The following is a 19885-nucleotide window of genomic DNA, read 5'->3' on the forward strand; positions in this document are numbered from 1 at the left end:
AAAAAGAACAGGAATACAGATATTTTCGGAGGATTAAAATGGTGCTGTGTACCCTCAAGCCAGGCAAGTTTATCTGAGAGGTCTCTAAACATATCTCTTGCATGGAGTAGAGGATTTTCCTTGGAGCTGTCATAAATACTTTATAGTTCTCTACATTAATTCATGTCGAATATTTTCCATGGTTGGTCAGACTCAGACTTAAAATAGATCTAAGAAAGGTCTTCAGGTTTACTTTCAGTACCATTATTCACTTCATAGCCAGCTAAGTGACGACATGGTGTGTGGCCAATTCAAGTTTATACAAGGTAACCTTGCCTGAATTATCCTGGTCCATCAAATACAAATAACAAAGTGAAGGTGAGAGAATAGAATTGCAAGGAACGTGGGAGGAGCAGTTGTCAAAAAACAAAACAAACACAAGAAAAAGAATCTGTGGGGTCACTCAGAAATGATGCTAAAAGTTGTGTGTTCTCACCCTACAGTCTCCACACACATGGGGTTCCTCGTGCTTCACAATCAGCCCCTGCAATCAGTAACCCTTTAGGTCCCAGTCACGTGGTTTCTCCAGACAAAACAATAAACATGCATACCTTTATGTGCATCCTGCTTTTTACATATTACTTCATTATCCTGTATACTCTACCACTTGCCTCAGCTGAGGAAAACAAACTTATGCTTTCATGGGCAACTGGAGATGTACTCACTTAGTTCCTTAAGTAACTGGTGAGGGAGGGTGGGAATCAATCTTTAAAGATAATTATCCTTCTTTCTTTATCCAATTTGCTTCATTATTATTATTATTATTATTATTATTATTATTATTATTGAGACAGGGTCTTACTATGTTGCCCAGGCTGGTCTCCAACTCCTGGCCTCAAGCCGATCGCGCACCTCGGCCTCCCAAAGTGCTGGGATTCCAGGTATGAACCATCATGCCTAACCCCATTTACTTTAAATAAGTCTTCTGAAATGTTAATATATGTAAAAACATCTGACAAAGAACCTAACACATTGTAAGTGCTCAGTAATCGCTAAGACCCTCTTACCCATTTCTTACTAAACTATATACATTCCAACAATCCTCCCAAGTACCTCCTCTGTGATACCAAACAGGTGGCTGAGATTGACAGACCAGAGCTGCTCCCTGTCCTCAGTAGATTTCTTATTCCTTTAATACCAGTAATAGAGAAAGGCACTACCTAAAAGGGAAATTTCAGTCAATATAGGTTATATCTTCACTACATTTGAACCTGTCACCATAGGAGCACAGCTGTTGTGTTACATAAAGGCTGATTGCTAATGTTTGATAACACTGATCACTGTCTTTCTTGTGGCCACTGCATACATCCTAAGTATCCTGCTTACTTAATAAAATGGTACCTGTCTATTTTGAAGTGCTCCTGGATTTTTTTAAGTGTGCAAAGAAGATAAATACATGTTAGGTCAATCTGAGTTGGATTTTTGACTCCTTAAAAATATTTTACTCCTTGGACCCAGATTGGGAGGTGACATATCTGTAATTAAGTAAGTTGAGGACTTTGCTAGGCATTCTCAGGGACTCAAGTAACACTGCAAACAAAGCATTTTAAGCAAAGTGGACACTCAGCTTCAGCTACAAGATTACTCTTCTGCAACAGATGGTTTCCACACCTGAATTGTGACCCCACTTTTCTTGGCTGAGAACTTTGGCCTTGGTGCCACAAAATAAGATGAAGAGGCTGATTCTTGCTTTGGCGAGGTGGGAATGGCCACAGGCACCGGGGACGCGCTGACTGGTGAGGAGGCCTCTACAAAGAAGGATGGGGGAGAGGTGTAGGCTGGGACCGAGTATACTGAGGAAGCCTGCACATTTGTAGGTGAGGCAGCATTCACTGGCCGAGGAGGAAGAGCTTGCTTCATGGCCAGGGCTGAATTGACCTTGACTGATGACTTTTGGGGGAGGCCATCCTTCGCATCTGGAGGCTGGAAAGTAAACAAGGATGCGTTGAGCTGATATGGTTGGTGCTTCATGACATCTAATGCATTGAGTGGTTTCTTCCCCTTTTTCTTGCCCACTTTGGAGGCCTGTGCAGCTGACGGCTGAGACTTGAGAGCAGCTAGTGGGTAGGAGGGGGAGTGGATGGGATTATAAGCCACAGGAGGAGGTGCTCGGACATTGGAGGAGTACTTCCAACTGGCTGGGAGAGATGGGGTGGGAGACTGAGCTCGAGCAGCGTGGGCCTGCACTGTGTCTGAATCGACCACATACTTCTCCATTCTCGACTGCCTTTTAGCAAAGAGCTGAGCTCCTCTCCCACTCATTCCTGGAAGCTCATTGGATGGTCCCACTGCGCCAGGCTGAGCAGCATTGACTGTTGGCGTGGGAACTGCTGGTTTGGGCGTGTAATTCTGACTGGTTACTGCTGCTTGGGGTCCTTTGAAGGGACCAGCCACGTTTAAAGCACTTGCAGGCCGGGCAGGAGGGTAAGAAGGCTGGGCTATTTTGATGGAGGAGACAACGGTGCCCTTTGATGGGCTGGATGTGGGGAAGGTCGGAGGTTGGGTGGGAGCCACTCCTGGAGACCAGACTGGGGAGACTGGAGTTACTGGTTGGGAGGATGAGGACTTGACTGCAGGTTTTGGAGCAACAGGAGGTGGGGTCTTTTGTTTGGCAGAGGTGCTTTGCATGAAATTGCAAGCCTCTGCTCCCAAGCTGAGGTAGTCTTCTTCCGGTCCGGAATCACCTCCAGCTCCAGTGCCCCGTTTGCCTTCTGAATTTTGAAGGAGTGACAAGAGTTCAGGATTTGGACTTACTTTGGGCTCTTTAAAAGTAAACATGGGTTTTGTCGTGCTTCTCCTTTTGGCTTCCTGCAATATTCCTGTTCTTTTTGCTGGCACTGAGATCCTCTCATCTCGGGAAGCTATTCGCTCAGATGAATCGTAAAAGGCTGGCTGGGACCATGGGGCAGGCTGGGGCCACGGAGGCGGCTGTGCTGGGCCAGCAATCGGACTTGCGACGCCTCTGGAGAAGGCATCAGGGGGAGGAGTGACCGCAGAGTAAGGTGGAGGTGCAGGAAAGTCAGCAATGGGACTCGTCATGTTTCGGGTTGGCGAGAAGGGGTTGGCTGGCTGGTTCACAGACCCTGGGAAGGGTTTGGCTGTTCTATTCATGGGGACCATCCTCTGGATGTTTGCTGTCTCAGATGCCCCACTGAAGCCATTCTGTTGGGGCACATGGCCAAGACCATGACTCACCTCGATGTAGCTTTTGCTCACAGAGCTCTGCGTTCTGACCGACTCTTCCTCCTTTCTTTGGTATGAAGTCATGGTTCTCAGGCCATGTGTCCGGGCAGCATCTTGTTCTCTGCTTGGCATTCCACCCGCCTTGTCGTCTTCTTTTTGGGCTGTGATCTGATCCATTCTCTCCCTCTGCTTGGCGAACATGAGGGCTCCCTTGCCTGTGGTGTCTGGTAACATCTCCATCTTGTCCCCTCTGTTCAGTTTCTTTTCAATGTCCACCAGTCCGGAGTCCCAGTCAAAGTTCACAACCTGTGTGCTGTCGTCAATGTCAGACAGTAGCTCTTCATCCACCTCTGACTCGCTTGCACCAAGAAATGCGGCTTCACTTGTATTCTCCTTGTCACCGTCTTCCTCCTCGTCCGCCTCTCGCTCAAGCTCGCCAGTACCGTAGCTAACTAGGGTGTATTTCCTGGCCCTCCGACGCCTCTTCTTAAACATCAACACCCCCTTGGAGTTGGGGTTGGGAGCATCTGTTAGAAGCAGGGCAATGCTTTTGCATTTAGATTTTGCTTCCTTCACTTGTTTTTCTGACAGGCTTTCACTCCTCCTGAGCCCTAGAGAAAGTTAAAAAAAAAAAAAAAAAAAAAAAAAAAAAAAAAAAAAAAGAAAGAAATTATATTGAGCTGATGAGTTCAAGGAAGACGCCATAGCAGCTCAGAAATGAACTCTCCTGGGGGAAAACAAATATGTAAAAAATTACAATTGGGTACTGAAGTTTGAAGGAATCCAACTCATTTCTCTTTTTTATTTCTCTTAACACTTTTTCTTCTACAATAATATACTCTCTATATAACACTCAACAATGCCATATTCTATTTGTTTACATAAAAAACATTTTATATATGCTGATTAGAATATATGTTTCATACACTTGTTTCTCTAGAGATACTTCCACTTTAATACTAAAAGCTGGCTATTACACGCCAATTAATAGGACAAAATCAGAATTAAGAAGAACATGATCTAAAGACAATATTTTCTGAAAAACAAGATCAGAACTACCTTATACTTCTACATTTTAAAATGAAATGTCAGCATAAAACTGTTTCCAGGTATCTTAAAAAGGGACGAATGTCCCAAGAAGATGTTTTAAACTTTTCTTAAGTGTTTTAATGTAATGAATTTAGCTATTGAGGTTTTTTTCTTTCTCTCTTTTTTTTTTTAACCTGACAACTGCCCCAAATCTTTTCATTTACAGCTATTAGATTAATGTAAGTACAAAACACTGAATTAATCATCGAGGGTATTGAATCAATAATAGTTATAATTCAAAATATGGCATTATTGTAAATACATAAAGAAACTCTAGCTGCAAAGTTTTCTAGACAGATTTGTTTGTAAATGTATTGCTATTTTGGAAATGTAATGTTACTTTAACTGAAGCAAGAATAAGGGTAAATCTTGGAGAAATGTAAAAATTGACTTGTGATCCTTTTAACTGTGCAAAAACTGATGGAGAAATTAAGTCATTTAAAACAAGACTATTATGGTTATAAAATAAAAATATTTAAAATTTTCTTTATTACTATTATAAAAATAAATTGGTGACAGATTAATTTATAGCAAATAAACATATAGCATCTATAACTTATATAGTTAACTATATCATGTTTTCAATGATAATGAATATGAGTCCCCTAAATTTTTTAATTCCTTAAAATAGTTAAGTGGAAAATTAAGAAAAATGTTTTGACTATTTTGTGATTGAATATATTAGCTCTTTTTGTCACTGGAAACAAGTAAGACTTAATAGTTAGTTTTTTGAAAATAAAATATAATCCGAGGAAATAATTTATAATAAGATTACAGGCATTTCCTGGTGATCAAATTTTATAGAGAGAATATAGTTATAAGTGTGGTTATTAATAAATATAATTCATTTTTTTGACTAGTGTTATACAACTTATTAAATTGACAGTCACAGTTGCACAGTTGCTGCTAACTTCAGTGCCAACATGTAAAGTATGTGAATGGTGTCTCAATACTCTTGTTTAATATGCTATAAATGTGAAGATGGCCTACAGATGCTTAAAGTGTAAGGAATGATTAACAGCATTTGCCAATAAAGCTACAAATGGTTACGCTAAAAATATGCTCTGAAAGAAATAACAATAGGTTAGAAGACTTAATATCATACTTTGAATAACCGAATGCATTGCTGCTGTTTATCATTTATAGTCAAGTGCCTTTGCCTGTCAGCCTTTACATCCTCAAATCATATTCCAAAATTAGTTCTAAAAAATACATGAAAGAAAACAACAGAAATCATAACACCTAACTGTAATTCTTATCCCTGTTCTCCTTTCTGTCTTCACTTCCCTGGGTAAAACAAAATGCCATACGAAGCATTGAATTTAAATATCTTTTATGTTTGGGAACATTTAAATGCCTCCACATGGCGCTGGAGACTGACATCTGTGTCTAGAAGGTAGATGAAACACTTTGCAGTCTAATGAAGGCTTACAAAACGGAGAGGATCATGTAACTGCTCAGTATGCACATGTCCTTGTCTGTCAAACTCACTTCTGCAAGCATCATCAAGCTGCACAATGATTTTTTTCAAAACGAGGATCTGTTTTTGATATCAGTAGTAGAGCTTTTATTTTAAAGACACCTCTCAGTAGCAGACTCAACAGTTTTTGACATTTAAACTGAGTACACATGACTTCAAGTGCTTTCTTATGCTATTTTACCATGAAATATTTCAACTTTCTGAATCAAACTGAATAGGTTCATTGACAATATTATTTTCTTTAACAGTTCCTGTGCCTTTGGGAATAAAAGGAAATTCATGAAAAATGTTTCAATCTATATGAAGTTCAAACTTACTGTTTCCCATTTAGAAACTGGTATTCTCCACAATGTCACATTTGTGATTTTGTGCATTAATTAAATATTTATTTAAGCCAGTAGGAAACATAAGGAAAACCTTGCTGAAAAATTCATGCAAGCCAAGAAGTAGCAAAACGCCCTGAACTCCCAAGCCCCTTCTGACAGCCCAGGCAGGACTTACGTGCATGCCGCGCTCGGTGCTTGTGAGGTCTGCTGTGATCCTTTTCTGAGTGTGGATCTTCTCCCTGCTCTGTGCCTTCTGATGAGACGGCAAAGAATACCAGAGAAGGAGGTGCTTCTGACGGCCCTCCTTCCACTGGAGAATCCACACACCCCTTTCCTGCCTGAAGCCTGCACCCTTCTGTCTTCTGCCTGTCAGAGCAGTCGAGGATCACTTCCACCTGGGGCAGTCCTGCAGCCCCTGCTTCACTTTCCTGGATCACTCTCAACTCTCTGCCACTGGAGATCTGGATTATCTTGCTGGACCTCAGGAAAGGGTCTGCTTTCTCATTGGTAGGGATTGAGTTTATGTGAACAATTCTGTCTTGTGACAAGCTAGGGTCTGGGTCAGGAGACTCAGATTTTTCAGCTCCCGGGAGAGCCACTAAAGGGCCACTTGTGCCTTTATGTCTCTCCCGGGAAAGGGAGAGTTGCAGCTCAACCACAGGGCCGGGCTGTTCTACTTCTGCCTTCTCCCTTAAGATCAGCTCTTCTGCCATGCGCCCTCTTTGGGAGTCAGGCATTTGGGGAGCCCTTTGGTAGCTCAGGCCTGTTTCTTCCTTCAAATTCCCTGCAAAATCGAGACTACTTCTTTGGTCTTCAGCTAGGGGAACTTCACTCTTGACAGGGGCAAGGAAGAACTCTGTGCACTGGGTCTTTGTGGCTGGTCGAATCTGCAGGGTCGTACTTTCCACATACCCTCCACGTGTGAGATGCTCGTGGTTTTTGTTTTCATTTTCAGACATCAAAGCCTCACTTATTCCACTGGATGGTCTGCACACAGAAAAATCATTCCAGACACAAGTCAGACTGTGTTAAACCTGCCAAAGAACTTCCTGACACTTTTGTGATGTCTAATACATGATATAGTTAAAATATTTTCTTCTAAATGTCAGTTGCAACATATTTGAAAACAGAAGGTGGCAACATGTTCATATTGCAACTTAAAGAGATACCAAATAAACTTTGTTTAAAGTGCAACAAAACTCTTACACAAGATTGTGAAACCTGAATCCATCCTAAATTCAGCTTTTGTTTTTAAAAAGCACAGGTTGTAGCTACATGGATCCCGTAAGTACTTGGAATCTGGGTATCTCGTATAATGGGTCTGCTAGAATGTGACAAAGCATTTCAATGTCTTATTGACCAACTTTTGGTCTAGACATTATGAAGTCGCATAGTCACATGTCCAGCAGCTTTAGATCAATCTTAACTTACAGATAACTCAAGTAATCCTTTTAGAGGTTGTGCTTTCTTGAAAGGAATGAAATAGAAGCTGTTTTTTAAGCCCCAGTGAGTATGTGTTTTGTAATAAGTGGACCCAGCCCAGTACTCTTGTGTAAAGAGAAATCCTTTCCATGCTGCAATGAATCATTAAGTCATGGAGTATTTATAATCTGAGATGTCTCCCTTTCTTCTATTTGAACCTGTTTCTTGGAGCATTCTCTTTTTAGAATACCTGAAGCCAAACTGTTCCTTTATCTCTCGGCTAAGGAGCCTGGAGCTGTACACCACAGTTCTTTGATTTTGACCTTAACTCTTCTCAGTTGTTTGTGCAAATTTGGGTTTGTGAGAAGAAGCAATGTCAGTTTAGTAATTGGATAGCTTCTTTCTGAAACTCCAATTGTTTTTAGAAGTATTATTCACAGAACAGCTGTAGGAAATGTCTTCATTTTTGGATTTGTAAATTTTTTATTTTAGAAGCAGCATAATTATCTTTGCCCCTCTCCTCCTTCCTTTAAAGATCGTTATGACTAATGCAGGGAACATCAGCTGGAGTGTGTGAGCTTCTACTTGTATTCTTCTCAAAGGAATTTACCGTAGAATTTATGTGGTAGTGGAATTTCAGACCAATGCTCAAAATACTCCTAACTTTGCTTTCCACTGCATTTGGCAAAACAAAACTAAACATAACAAAAACAAACTAACTGTTAAACAAAACGCAGCTTTCTCTATATGCAAGTAATTGGAAAAGGTTCCTGGTAATACAGTATTTATACAACATTGTAATATAGTATTTAAAAAGCATGATGTTAGCAAATTAGATCATTATTATGTAGAAAATGTTACATATACTGTTAAACTGAATTTAAGGGTATCAAAAGGTCAGAGAGTTTTAATTTAGGAAGTCCCTGTGATGAAATTAGATTAAATCACTTTGAATTATGCCAGCAATCAATTGTGAAGCTGAGAAGAGGATAGCTTCAATTCATGCCAGCCTTGTACACTTGAATACAGACAAATGGCCAGATAAATATTAACATTTATCAGCAGCTGAAGTAAATGTATAGACATGAGTAAAAATCATAGAAGCATGAGAGAGTAAAGCTTTATGCCTTAAAACATTCATTTCCCTTCACTCTACATAGGTAGCCATCAAGTCCACAATTTATGTGTCAGAATCATAGAATTTTAAAAATCTTATCATTTTAACAAAATTTAAGGTAATAGATAGGGAATGTTAAAGGAGTTATTTTAAAATAGTCTCACCTAGCTATCTCTGGGCAATAGTTCAGGAAAAGTAAAAACACTTGTCTTCCACTGACAGATGACAGTGGTATGAGTGAGAGAAATATTTACTGCAGGAAACAATATTCAGATATTCCAAGTGGTGGTCATGGTGGTGATGATGATGATTGCTTTTGACTTGAATTTCAATTGGGATTCCATTTTGAATCCTACTAATTAATTATTTATTTGTAAATTTTTTATTTTATAAAATTTATGTATTTTATAAACTTATTACCTCTTCATAATATGAAGGAAGGACTCTAAGACCTTAAACACTGGGTTTGATGGGTAAATCTTTAGATAGAAGATTATAAGAATAATTCTGCATATCCTTTATTGTCTCAAGATTTTGGCCACAGTGAGTTCATTTTTATCCCAGAACAGAATCATGCTGAATGATCAGCAGAGAGGTAACTGGACATAGTGTTTCTGCAAAGTTGAAGAAAAACCTGGAGGGCTTTAAGGTTCATCTTGAGATATCCTCTGACATCTTCCTAAAATCTGCTCTCCAGGAAACCAGAGCTTTCCTTTCTGGATTCATTATAATGCAATACTAAGGGCTTCTGTTGCAAAATCAGTATGGACTGTACTGTGATTTGTACACCATAAAAATGTCAATGCTAAAGTTTTTTTGTTCTCATTGTTTTCTTTCTTTTTTTATGTTTAAAGGTTTCTTCTATATTGTTAAACAACTACATGGGGATGGTGGTATTTGAAGAGACTGAATTACCAATTGACTTGTGTTTGTAGTGCAAAAATCTTATTCTAATCATCTGCTTTTGTCCATCCCCAAATATTGGTTTTACTGGAGAAATCTGGCTACTTGTCAGTTTCTGTTGTTGTTTCCCTTTTCCGTCTCTTACGCATCCTCTTTTAATGAAAAATTGTATAGTTGAATGGTCTAATATTTAAACCTTTTTAATTCATCTGTGTATCCGGTAATTACAATTGAGTGATTCTGATCCATCACAAAATCATGACCTATCAAAGAAATATTAAGTTGTGCTCGATATATTGAGCTTTACAAGGAAAGAGCCTAAAATCCCTAAGACTTTCAACAAAGTGCCTGAAACAATGATTTTCAACTTAATTCTCAATTAACCAGAAAGTATGGTTGAATAGAATTGACATTTTAAAAACACAGTGGTGTTTCTGTTTAACTATACTAACCTTCTACAAAGCACCCCTAATTTCTCTACAAATGGCAAGTTACATATGTGGTAGAAGCTGTAATCATTCCCATGTAGCTTCAAGAGAAAATACATATTCCAGCAAATTGGTTGTACCTTTTGATGAGCATTTGGAGAGAGTCTGTTATGCTTTCCATGAGCTTGATGACTTCAGAGTAGGTGAGATCTGCACAAGGGTTGCCATTGATAGAAACCACTTCATCTCCCTCACAGAGCCCAGACCCTGAGGCTTTGCTCTGATTTCGAATCTGAGTAAAAAAAGGAGACATAGTAGAATGAAATAATCATATCTGTCAAGTGTAACACCAGCCCTGATTTTTAATTCACCTGTTAGCCTGTAAGAACATTTGAACACTTCTTATCACACTATGAACACAAACACAGACACACACTTTATCATGTACCATAATATTAACATTTAATGCATAGCATTGTAAGTAAACAGGAAAAAAGAAAGTAAATCAATGTAAAGAAACCAGAATAAAAGAAATAAAAAACAGAGAATGAGAAAAGATGTTAGAGTTTACATTGATTAGAAATTAAAAATAATTATTCAAGCCAGGCACAGTAGCTGATGCCTATAATCCCAGCACTTTGGGAGGCTGAGGCAGGCGGATCTCCTGAGCTCAGGAATTCAAGACGAACCTGGTCAATGTGGCAAGACCCTTTCTCTTAAAAAAAAAAAAAAAAAAAAAAAAATTAGCCCAGCATGGTGGTGCATGCCTGTGATCCTAGCCACACAGAAGGCTGAAGTGGGAGGACTGCTTGAGTCCAGGAGGCGAAGGTTGCATTGAGCCAAGATCACACCACTGCACTCCAGCCTGAAGGACACAATGAGACCCTGTCTCAAAACATCATGATTGGCCGGGCACGGTGACTCACGCCTGTAATCCCAGCACTTTGGGAGGCCAAGGCCAAGGCGGGCGGATTACGAGGTCAGATGTTTGAGACAAACCTGGGTAACATGGTGAAATCTCGTATCTACTAAAAATGCAAAAAAATTAGCCAGACATGGCGGTGCATGCTAATCCCAGCTACTCAGGAGGCTGAGGCAAGAGAATCACTTGAACCTGGAGGCGGAGGTTGCAGTGAGCTGAGATTGTGCCACTGCACTCCAGCCTGGGTAACAGAGTGAGACTCTGTCTCAATAAAACAATAAAAAAATTATTATGATGATTATTCCACATTGTAAGGTTTTACTCCAGTGAGAAGGTGACCTCTTGCATTAAAATAAATTTTAAAATCCTTCCCATGGCCAAGATGAATGAAACGCCATGACTATAAGAAAGAGGCATATGACAGTTGAGATCATATGCTTGTTTGAGGAGAGAGCTGTACAGCTGAATGGACTGAAAAAACCACCCCAGTATAGTGGGACACCAGAGAGCCTGGATATTAGGGAGTATGTCAAAGAGAGAAATGCTTCATTGAAATCACTACTCCACGCATGGTACTAAGCAAACTTTAGTAAAAAAGAAAGAAAAAAGAGATTATTTTGCAGAAAGTAAAAGCATCCCTGCCATAAGCACTGCATCATATTCTGGTGAAGAAAGATGTGGAACAACAACTGAATAAAAAGCTTCCAGGGAACTTCAGACCCTGGAAGAAGAGAAACCCAGAGGAGTAGAATAATGGCAGAGGGTTCCCATCAGCTCCTTAGTGAGGAATAACTAGGGATTGATATCCTGTATAATGATGATTATGGTAAAGTGTTTTGCTAGTTATTCTCTCTCTGCCCTTCCAAGTCCATTCTCTACCCTCTCCTGTGTTGCAGGGAAGACTGGCCTCTAGAGACCACATTGGCTGGGCTCCCTTGCACTCTGGCTCCTGGCTCCTGGCTCCTGGTTGGATTTGGTCAACAGGAAGCACCAGTAAGAGATCAAAGAGCAAGTGGAACAAAAGATTCGGTCTGTGCTCTCCCTGGTGGACGCGCTGGGCCATGGTTTGGCAGTGGCTCCGTTCTTCAGTCTAGCTCCCGTCAGCCTGCCCCCCATCATCGCCTTAACTCTCGTTAGGTTCCAACAACACACATTATCTTTTTGTACCTTTGGGCCTACAGGTGATAATGGTTTCTTGCTCTTAATCTCTGGGTTTCTGGGTGCTTCATTATTTGCTTGTTCCCTTAAAACTACTTTTATTCTCTGCATTACATTCTCTTGTATTCTTCTTTGAGCATGTCACCTATTTCCTGCTGGAGCCCTAAATGATGCTAATGTGCTTAGATTTCATTTTATGAGTTCAATAGTTTTCAATGAACCGTACATGACGACCCTATGGTCTCATATTTAAGAATGCTTCATGATGTTTTTTCTAGATTTTTTCCACCAAGCCTTATTCCTTTTTATTAAAATGAAGCTTCTGAGTCTAGAGAGGTGAAAATGAAGTAAGCAGCGCTTCTTGAAGGATGTTTTCATCGCTAGGCTTATTTCTGACTGGGCACAAAATGTATTTCAATTTATCTCTAAAAGTTGCCCACCAATTCCTGCTAAGGTCTTAAATTATAATTCATATATTAACTGATATGGGTTTAAAGTTTATATTTACAAGTACATTTTAAATGATGCTCTTGAAAGCAAAATATTACCTTTATGAGTCAAAGCAGTGGCATTGTTGAAATTTGAAGTGATTCAATTAGTTTTGTTCTGGCAGGATCTATCCTTCCATTGTCATAAACTATAATCTATAGAAAGCCTGCTCTGTTTCTGACAAATCAATATCATTACCTCTTGGGGAAGAATATATTAATTTATTGGAAAATATTAAATGAAATCAATATTTCAAGATTTTAAGGAAGTAACAAAAGTAATGAGAAAGAGAATTTTACCTAATTTTGAAAATATTCACTTAGCTATTAAATATATTTGTTTTGTTTTGTCTTGCATGAAATATTTAAAATAAAAGGTCACAAGAAATTTTTTAATAAGGAAAGGGTTAGAGGGTGTCAGGGTTAGAGGGTGTCAGGGTTAGAGTCATTCACATTTCAGTTATTGAAATTTATTTATAATAAAAATTATGTAGGTAACAAAGCATATTTTTGAGGCATAAAGTCGTTCATTCAATGGAGTCAGAGATACCAGGATTTGAACAGAAAATTCATACTTTGGAGGACCAAAGAGGTTTTATGTTGATAAAAACAGAGGTGTTGTTATACTCTGTACCGCGGCAAGGCCCAATCTTAGGCAAAGTTCTCTTTATCAACCATGAGTTGTCTGAATTTTAAACTGGGATTGCAGAAGAAGATGCAAAATGATTCTTTAAAAATAAATAATCTCCCAACTTAATAGAGCTGTCTGTTATCTAAGCGTGTGTTGCTTGATAGGAAAAGTGCAGTTCATCATCCTGCTTGTCAAGCTGGAGCTTTTAATGGTATCTAAATAAGCCAGTGCATCATGGTAAGAGTCATTAGCATTCCTTCAGAGAATACATTCTCAGATCAACATTTACAATCAACTGCTGAGATTGCGTTTCACTGGCCTTCATCGGAACAACAAGAAATCTGTTTCCCTCAAGAACCTTGTTAGGTATGATAGCTTTTCTTGTCACTTAAATTTTTCTGAAGGACTACGTTGTCTCCATTTTTTATAGAACTATTCAACCAAATAAAGATGGTATGACAACCAAATAAATAAAAATGGTATGACAGTCTCTCATAGTAGCATCAAGAAGGATAACCATGTATTAGTGTACCTAAGATCCTTACCTTCTATTGTGTGTAATTATACAATTTTATAATTTGTATAATTGTATATGTTTATGTGAGTAAAGATTCTAACACTTGGAAGTGTTCTTATTTATGAAAATGAAAGACACTGTGCATCACAAAACTAAGTTTAGACCACAATTTATTAGTACTGATGATACCAATTCTTTATCAGTGAACTTATCAACCAGTCTCCTTAAGCCGTTAGTCTTGGATTCATAAAATACATGTAGTAGTGGGAAAGAGTACCAACTCTGAAGGAACAAGATACAAGTTTCAATTGTGTTCCTCCAGTGCTTACTACCTGTCTGAACTTAGATGAGTTACGCTACCACCCTGAGCTTTAATTTTCTAAAATGTAAACGGTGCTAATGAATTTTATTGGTCTAGATGTTTAATCAGTATTAGAAATAACATGTGCAAAGTTCCATGATGTACCTACAGCTCAAAGAGGTGTTCAAGAAGGGACTGGTGAATTCAAATGTGTTGGCTTCCTACACACACATACAAACACATAAACATACATGAAGGAAACATGACAAGTGAAAAGAGAAGCTATAAAACATGTATGAAACATCTGCATTTATTTTCCAATTTTATCCAGATATTTGACATCATCTCTTCATAATATAATGTTCTATCTCACTCCATAATTACACATTTCATAACTGAAAGGTGGAACAAGACAAGCTTGTTTATCATATTTCCCAGCACAAGTAACAATACAAATGACTAAATATTAGTGGTTTGTTTTCCTTGAGCATTTACTATGCCATATCTTTTACATCCTTATATTATTTATCTCTACAAAATCTCTATTAGAAATACGTGTTCTCACTTGTACATGTAGAACTGGACTGCCATTACCTTCATTTTATAGGTAAGAAAATGCTGAATCAGAAAATGTACGTACTTCTTCTGATTCTAGCAAAGCTAGAACCAGAGCTTGAATCCAGGAAATGTGACCCCAGAGCTTGTGTTTTTACCCACCACACAAACTGCCTCTGTGAACTGCCTAAACGATAGTCTAAATTCTCTATCACGGAGCCCTAGAGTGAGGAGAGAGAAAGGAGAGGACAGTAGTGTAACAGTAATTGGCTGGCTGGGGAGTAAAGTTGGGGAGGAGATGGAAGGGACGGGGCAGAAGAAATAAAAGATTGCCTGGTTAATCCACAAACCAGTGGTTGGGAAAGACCTGTTTTATTTTGTTTCGTTTTCCTTCTTCTTCTATTATTTTAGAGTTATATGTAAAATGTTTTTAAAGATTAAAAAATAGATGATATTATGACTCAATGTGTTACAAATTCAAAATAGGGTATAATTATTTGTCATAAACTGTGATTTGACACAAAATAGCTGTGTGAGCACATGATGTAATTCCTTTCCTTTGAAAATACTCCTTTAGAGACTGCGTTCCACATATAATATGTTAGATCCTGAGTGAGTTCCTACCCTGAAAATATTGTATTCCTTTTTAGTGTCTCCCAATTTAATCAGATCACATAACTAAGAGATATTGCTAATGTCAATAGTTACCAAATGTAATTACTATGTTTCATTGCTTAATCACCTTTTGGTTTTATTTTGTTTTGTTAATTTTTATTTTAGGTTTGGGGGTACATGTGAAGGTTTGTTACAGAGGTAAACATGTGTCACAAGGGTTTGTCATACATATTATTTCATCACCCGGGAATTAAGTCCAATACCCAAAAGTTGTCTTTTCTGCTCCTCTCACTCCTCCCAGCCTCCCCCATCAAGTAAACTCCTGTGCCTGTTGTTTCCTTCTTTGCATTTGTAAGTTCTTATCATTCAGCTCCCACTTATAAGTGAGAACATGCAGCTTACCACCTTTAAAACATTTCTTATTTTAAATTATTATGGATACATAATAGTTATACATATTTATGGGGTATGTGTGATATTTTGACACAAGCATATAATGTGTAATGATCAAACCAGGGCAATTAGGGTATCCATCACCTCAAACATTTATCATTTCTTTGTGTCAGGAACATTTCAATTCCATACTTTTAGTTATCTTGAAATATACAATAAATCATTGTTTACTACAGTCATCTTATTATGCCACAGAATACCAGATCTTACTTTTCTAGCTGTATTTTTGTACCCATCAACCATCTCCTCTTTATCCCCCTCCCCTCTCCTCCACCCTTCTCAGTCTCTGGTAACCACCATTCTACTCTCTATCACTTTTGTCCAAAAGAGAGGTAATAATGAATGCTGGCAAGCATGTGGAGAAAGGGGACCTACATACCCTGTTGATGGGATTGCAAATTAGTACAGTCACTATGAAGAACCATATGGAGGGTCCTCAGAAAATTAAAATTAGAACTATCCAACAATCCCACTGCTGGCTATATATCCAATGTAAAGGAAATTAGTATATTGAAGAGTTATCTGCATTGCCGAGTTTATTGTAGCATGAGTCACAATAGCCAAGATATGGAATCAACCTTTGTCCATCAATGGATGAATGGATAAAGAAAAAGTGGTACTTGTAGACAATGGAATATTATTCAGTCATAAAAAAGTGAAATCCTCTCATTTACAACAGCATGGATGGAGCTGGAAGGCATTATCTTAAGTGAAACGAGCCATGTGCAAAAAGACAAAGATCACTCATTCTCACTCACATGTGGAGCTTGCCATTTCTTGGTCCATGCCAGGAAAGATTTATTTTACCAACATCAAGTGAAACTGGAAAATTAAAACTTCTCTGGGAAATTTAACAACATTATTTACATTTCATAGACTAAATCTGAGAAGACTTTCAGCTATGCTAATTTAGTCGTGTTAATAAGTAATTTCTTGCAAAATTTGAAAAAAAAAAAAAAAAAAAAACCTCAGTTTTCTCTTCTGTTGTTCTCTCTTCATCTTCAGGTCTTCCAAGACTGACTAGAAAGCAGGTATCAGATTTGAGTTCTCATCAACCTAATACATAATACATGAACTATTTTGTGGTATATGTATGGCATATCAATCACACCAGCTTGCTATCAGGAGAACTAAATTTCTTCTCAGGAGCTGCATTTTCATGTATAATTCACTGACAAGTCCTGTTGGAAAAATGTCAGTGTGAGTGATAAAAACAAGACAATCTCTTTCTTAAATTCCACCATTATAATCTATTGAAATAAGAGAAAATTAGCATAAATTTTCCTGTCACATGTGGGACTATTCTCAATCCATATGATGATGTCTCAGGGACCTGGCAATAACTAAGAGAGGATGAAAGAGATGATCGTGATCTCAGGCAACAATGAAAGTTTCAGAGGTTTTTGTTGTTGTTGTTTGACAGAAAATGTAGTCTACATCATCCAGCAACTCTTGCAGAAGCTCCAGCCTTTCCTTAATTTTCCACTTCAGGCATTTTGCAAAACTGCCTCATACCCGTAAAACAAGGTTTAATAAGCTTTCCCTCACCCCGACTGGCTCTTAAACCAAAGCCTTAAGTAGGTCTGTATTCTTCAACTAATACCAGAGGAATGCTCAGAGGATGCACGACAAAATGATAGTTGCTAAGATTTTAGACATAAGTTCAAAATTTCACTTTTATAGGGCTTGCTATCCAGATCCTAAACACCAGCTTCAGCCCTTGGGGTTCAGTTCTACAAATCATGTGTCTAAATAATGAAAATAAAGTTAAAACTGTATATTCAAATCAGGTGACAGATGTACATTCGAATGCACTACGATTTTTTATTATTCTACACTCAATACCTCAATTCAAACTCATAACCTGCTCTCATGTTGGGTTTTGGTTTGAACATCATGACCTTTCCTCCTCTTGCTACCAAGATATTTCCAGACAAAAAAGTTTTCTTTTGGATGACTGTCTTTACCCTCAGAGACCAAGTCACCATAAAAGTAAAAAGTATTCGTGGTAGCAACCCTGGAAAGGTTCCTGGAGTAATAACTATCTTTGACAGCAATGAAAGCCCTAATCTGCGGGGCTGCATACTTAAGAATCTGCATACCAAAGTGATTCCACAGGCAGAAATGATGCTGCAATATAATTGCTATGAGCTGTTATAAAGCAGCCATCATGATGCTAGAAAACTAAGTACAAATATGGAATGGTATTCCTGCTTTTCTTTCTTTCCTAAGAATGTAAACATCCTAGCTCTTTCGGGCAAACATTGATAGATCAACAGCAAAGTTAATACAAACGCCAAAGTTAGGGAGTAAATGCCAAATTCTAAAATACATGAAAATCTTAACAGCAAAAAGGCTCTGAAGATTGGGGGCTCTCTGAAGGTGGAAAAAACTCTCATATGCTCAATGGGACTTAATGGCTCTGCTCTATTTGAGTAAAATAATGGACATCAATAACAATGATCTGCTGAATTTAAAATGTTTACATCATTTTTAGCGGACTGATTAGCTGCAGAAAAACATGTGATACCTTTAGGAAAGAGTACATCCCAAATAGCTAAAAGAGGTTCTGATATTTAAAGCCATAACTGAACCTGAGGCATTTCTGCATTAATAAAGTAAAGGAACTGAATTAGAATCTGTAATGGAAGGTCCCAGATACCTTGCTTGTATTGCTATTTTTTCTGAAACTGTTTAGTTTCAGATATAAACATCACATGTATCCAACAAATATACCTGTCTGCAATGCCCTGTTTTTCCATAGCTCTAGACATCTGAATTTTTCTGTATTTGTCTCAACTAGATGAATCAGTTTATTCTTCTAGTTTTCTCATGAATAAAACTACAGATGAAGAAGATATATGTCCAATGAAATTTTTTCTCCAAATGACAGGAGTAGAGACTTTAAAAAAATTCATAAGTTCTATTATTTCGCTGTGGATTTGCAGTTATTAGTAAACTGGAGATCTTATGTTAATTCTGTCATCCAACTCACGTGGCTTTGAGCAAAGCATTCAAGCTCTGAGGGAATCATTTCCCACATCTCCAGATTCCTAATTCGATGCTTTGTCAAGCAATGATACATATAAGATATACACATACATGATACATAAGATATGTTCTTTCCGTTTTGGAAAGAATCTTATAAAATTGTCATCAAAGTTTTAATTTAAAAAGTATCAACAGTAAAAATTTATAAATTTTTTCATAGTTTTAATTCAAGAAAGTTAAGGTGGCAGCACTGAACATTTACTGTAACAGGGTATTGGGGGAAAAGACAGTGCTGATAATCTGAGAAAATATCTACCTCCCCAGCCACAGCACATATTGAGAGGTTTCATGCCAAAAAAACTGGCTGGTGCAGGAGCCACGGGGATTTAAGCATATCAGAAAGACCTCCCTTTCAGGAAAGGGTGGGTTTAAATGATCACTTTCAAAGCTTTAATTAACTAGAATTTCATTTAAGCCATCATCAGTATTTAAGAATATGTGATCTATAGAAGCAATTATTAAATATTTTGGTCTTAGAAACTATTTAGACTCTTAAAAATAATTAAGATCTTCAAAGATACTCTGTTTTGAGTTCTGTCTGTTGGTATTTACCATAGTAGATATCAAAAATAAGAAATTTTAAATTTTAATTAAATTTAAAATAACAAACACACTGTATGTCAACATAAGTAATACGTTTTTTTATGAAAAATAAACCGTATTTTATAAAACAGGTAATGTAGTGAGAATAGAGGTATTGCTTTCCACTTCTGTAAATCTATTTATTTATTTATTTATTTATTTATTTATTTATTTAAGATGGGGTCTCACTCTGTCACCCAGGCTGGAGTGCAGTGGCGCGATCTCAGCTCACTGCAACCTGCGCCTCCTGGGTTCAAGCAATTCTCCTGCTTCAGCCTCCTGAGTAGCTCTGATTACAGGCATGAGCCACCATACCCAGCTAACTTTTGTATTTTTAGGAGAGACAAGGTTTCACCACGTTAGTCAAGCTGGTCTTGAACTCCTGAACTCAAGTGATCCACCCACCTCAACCTCCCAAAGTGCTGGGATTACAGGCATGAGCCACTGCACCTGGCCTGTAAATCTCTTTAATATCTGAGCTCAGAAGAAGACAGCTGGATTCTCAGATGTGCTTTGCATTCAGTCTGTTGTGATGTGTTGATTGAATTGCATGAAGAAAATTGAGCCTCACACAGTTATATAGTTGGAAAAGGAGGAGTACATTAATAGCCTTATAGGGTAATTT

The 19885-nt window shown here is 38.1% G+C and overlaps 1 protein-coding gene across 3 annotated transcripts in view; it reads right to left on the bottom strand.

Moving 5' to 3' along the window:
* The window catches only part of SYNPO2 (synaptopodin 2), a 167081-nt gene that overhangs the window by 27295 nt on the left and 119901 nt on the right, over positions 1 to 19885 (bottom strand). The window contains exons 2-4 of one of the 3 annotated variants that reach the window (XM_003929738.4): positions 10128 to 10279; positions 6293 to 7104; positions 1651 to 3833 (exon numbers count right to left, since the gene is read on the bottom strand). In XM_003929738.4, the coding sequence (XP_003929787.2) occupies positions 1651 to 3833; positions 6293 to 7104; positions 10128 to 10279 (3147 nt within the window). Of the gene's footprint in view, positions 1 to 1648; positions 3834 to 6292; positions 7105 to 10127; positions 10280 to 19885 lie in introns of all 3 variants that reach the window. The other 2 variants (XM_039479094.2, XM_010340351.2) reach the window with 2 other exon arrangements.

Source organism: Saimiri boliviensis, chromosome 3 (assembly GCF_048565385.1).
Source record: "Saimiri boliviensis isolate mSaiBol1 chromosome 3, mSaiBol1.pri, whole genome shotgun sequence".
NCBI lineage: Eukaryota > Metazoa > Chordata > Mammalia > Primates > Cebidae > Saimiri > Saimiri boliviensis.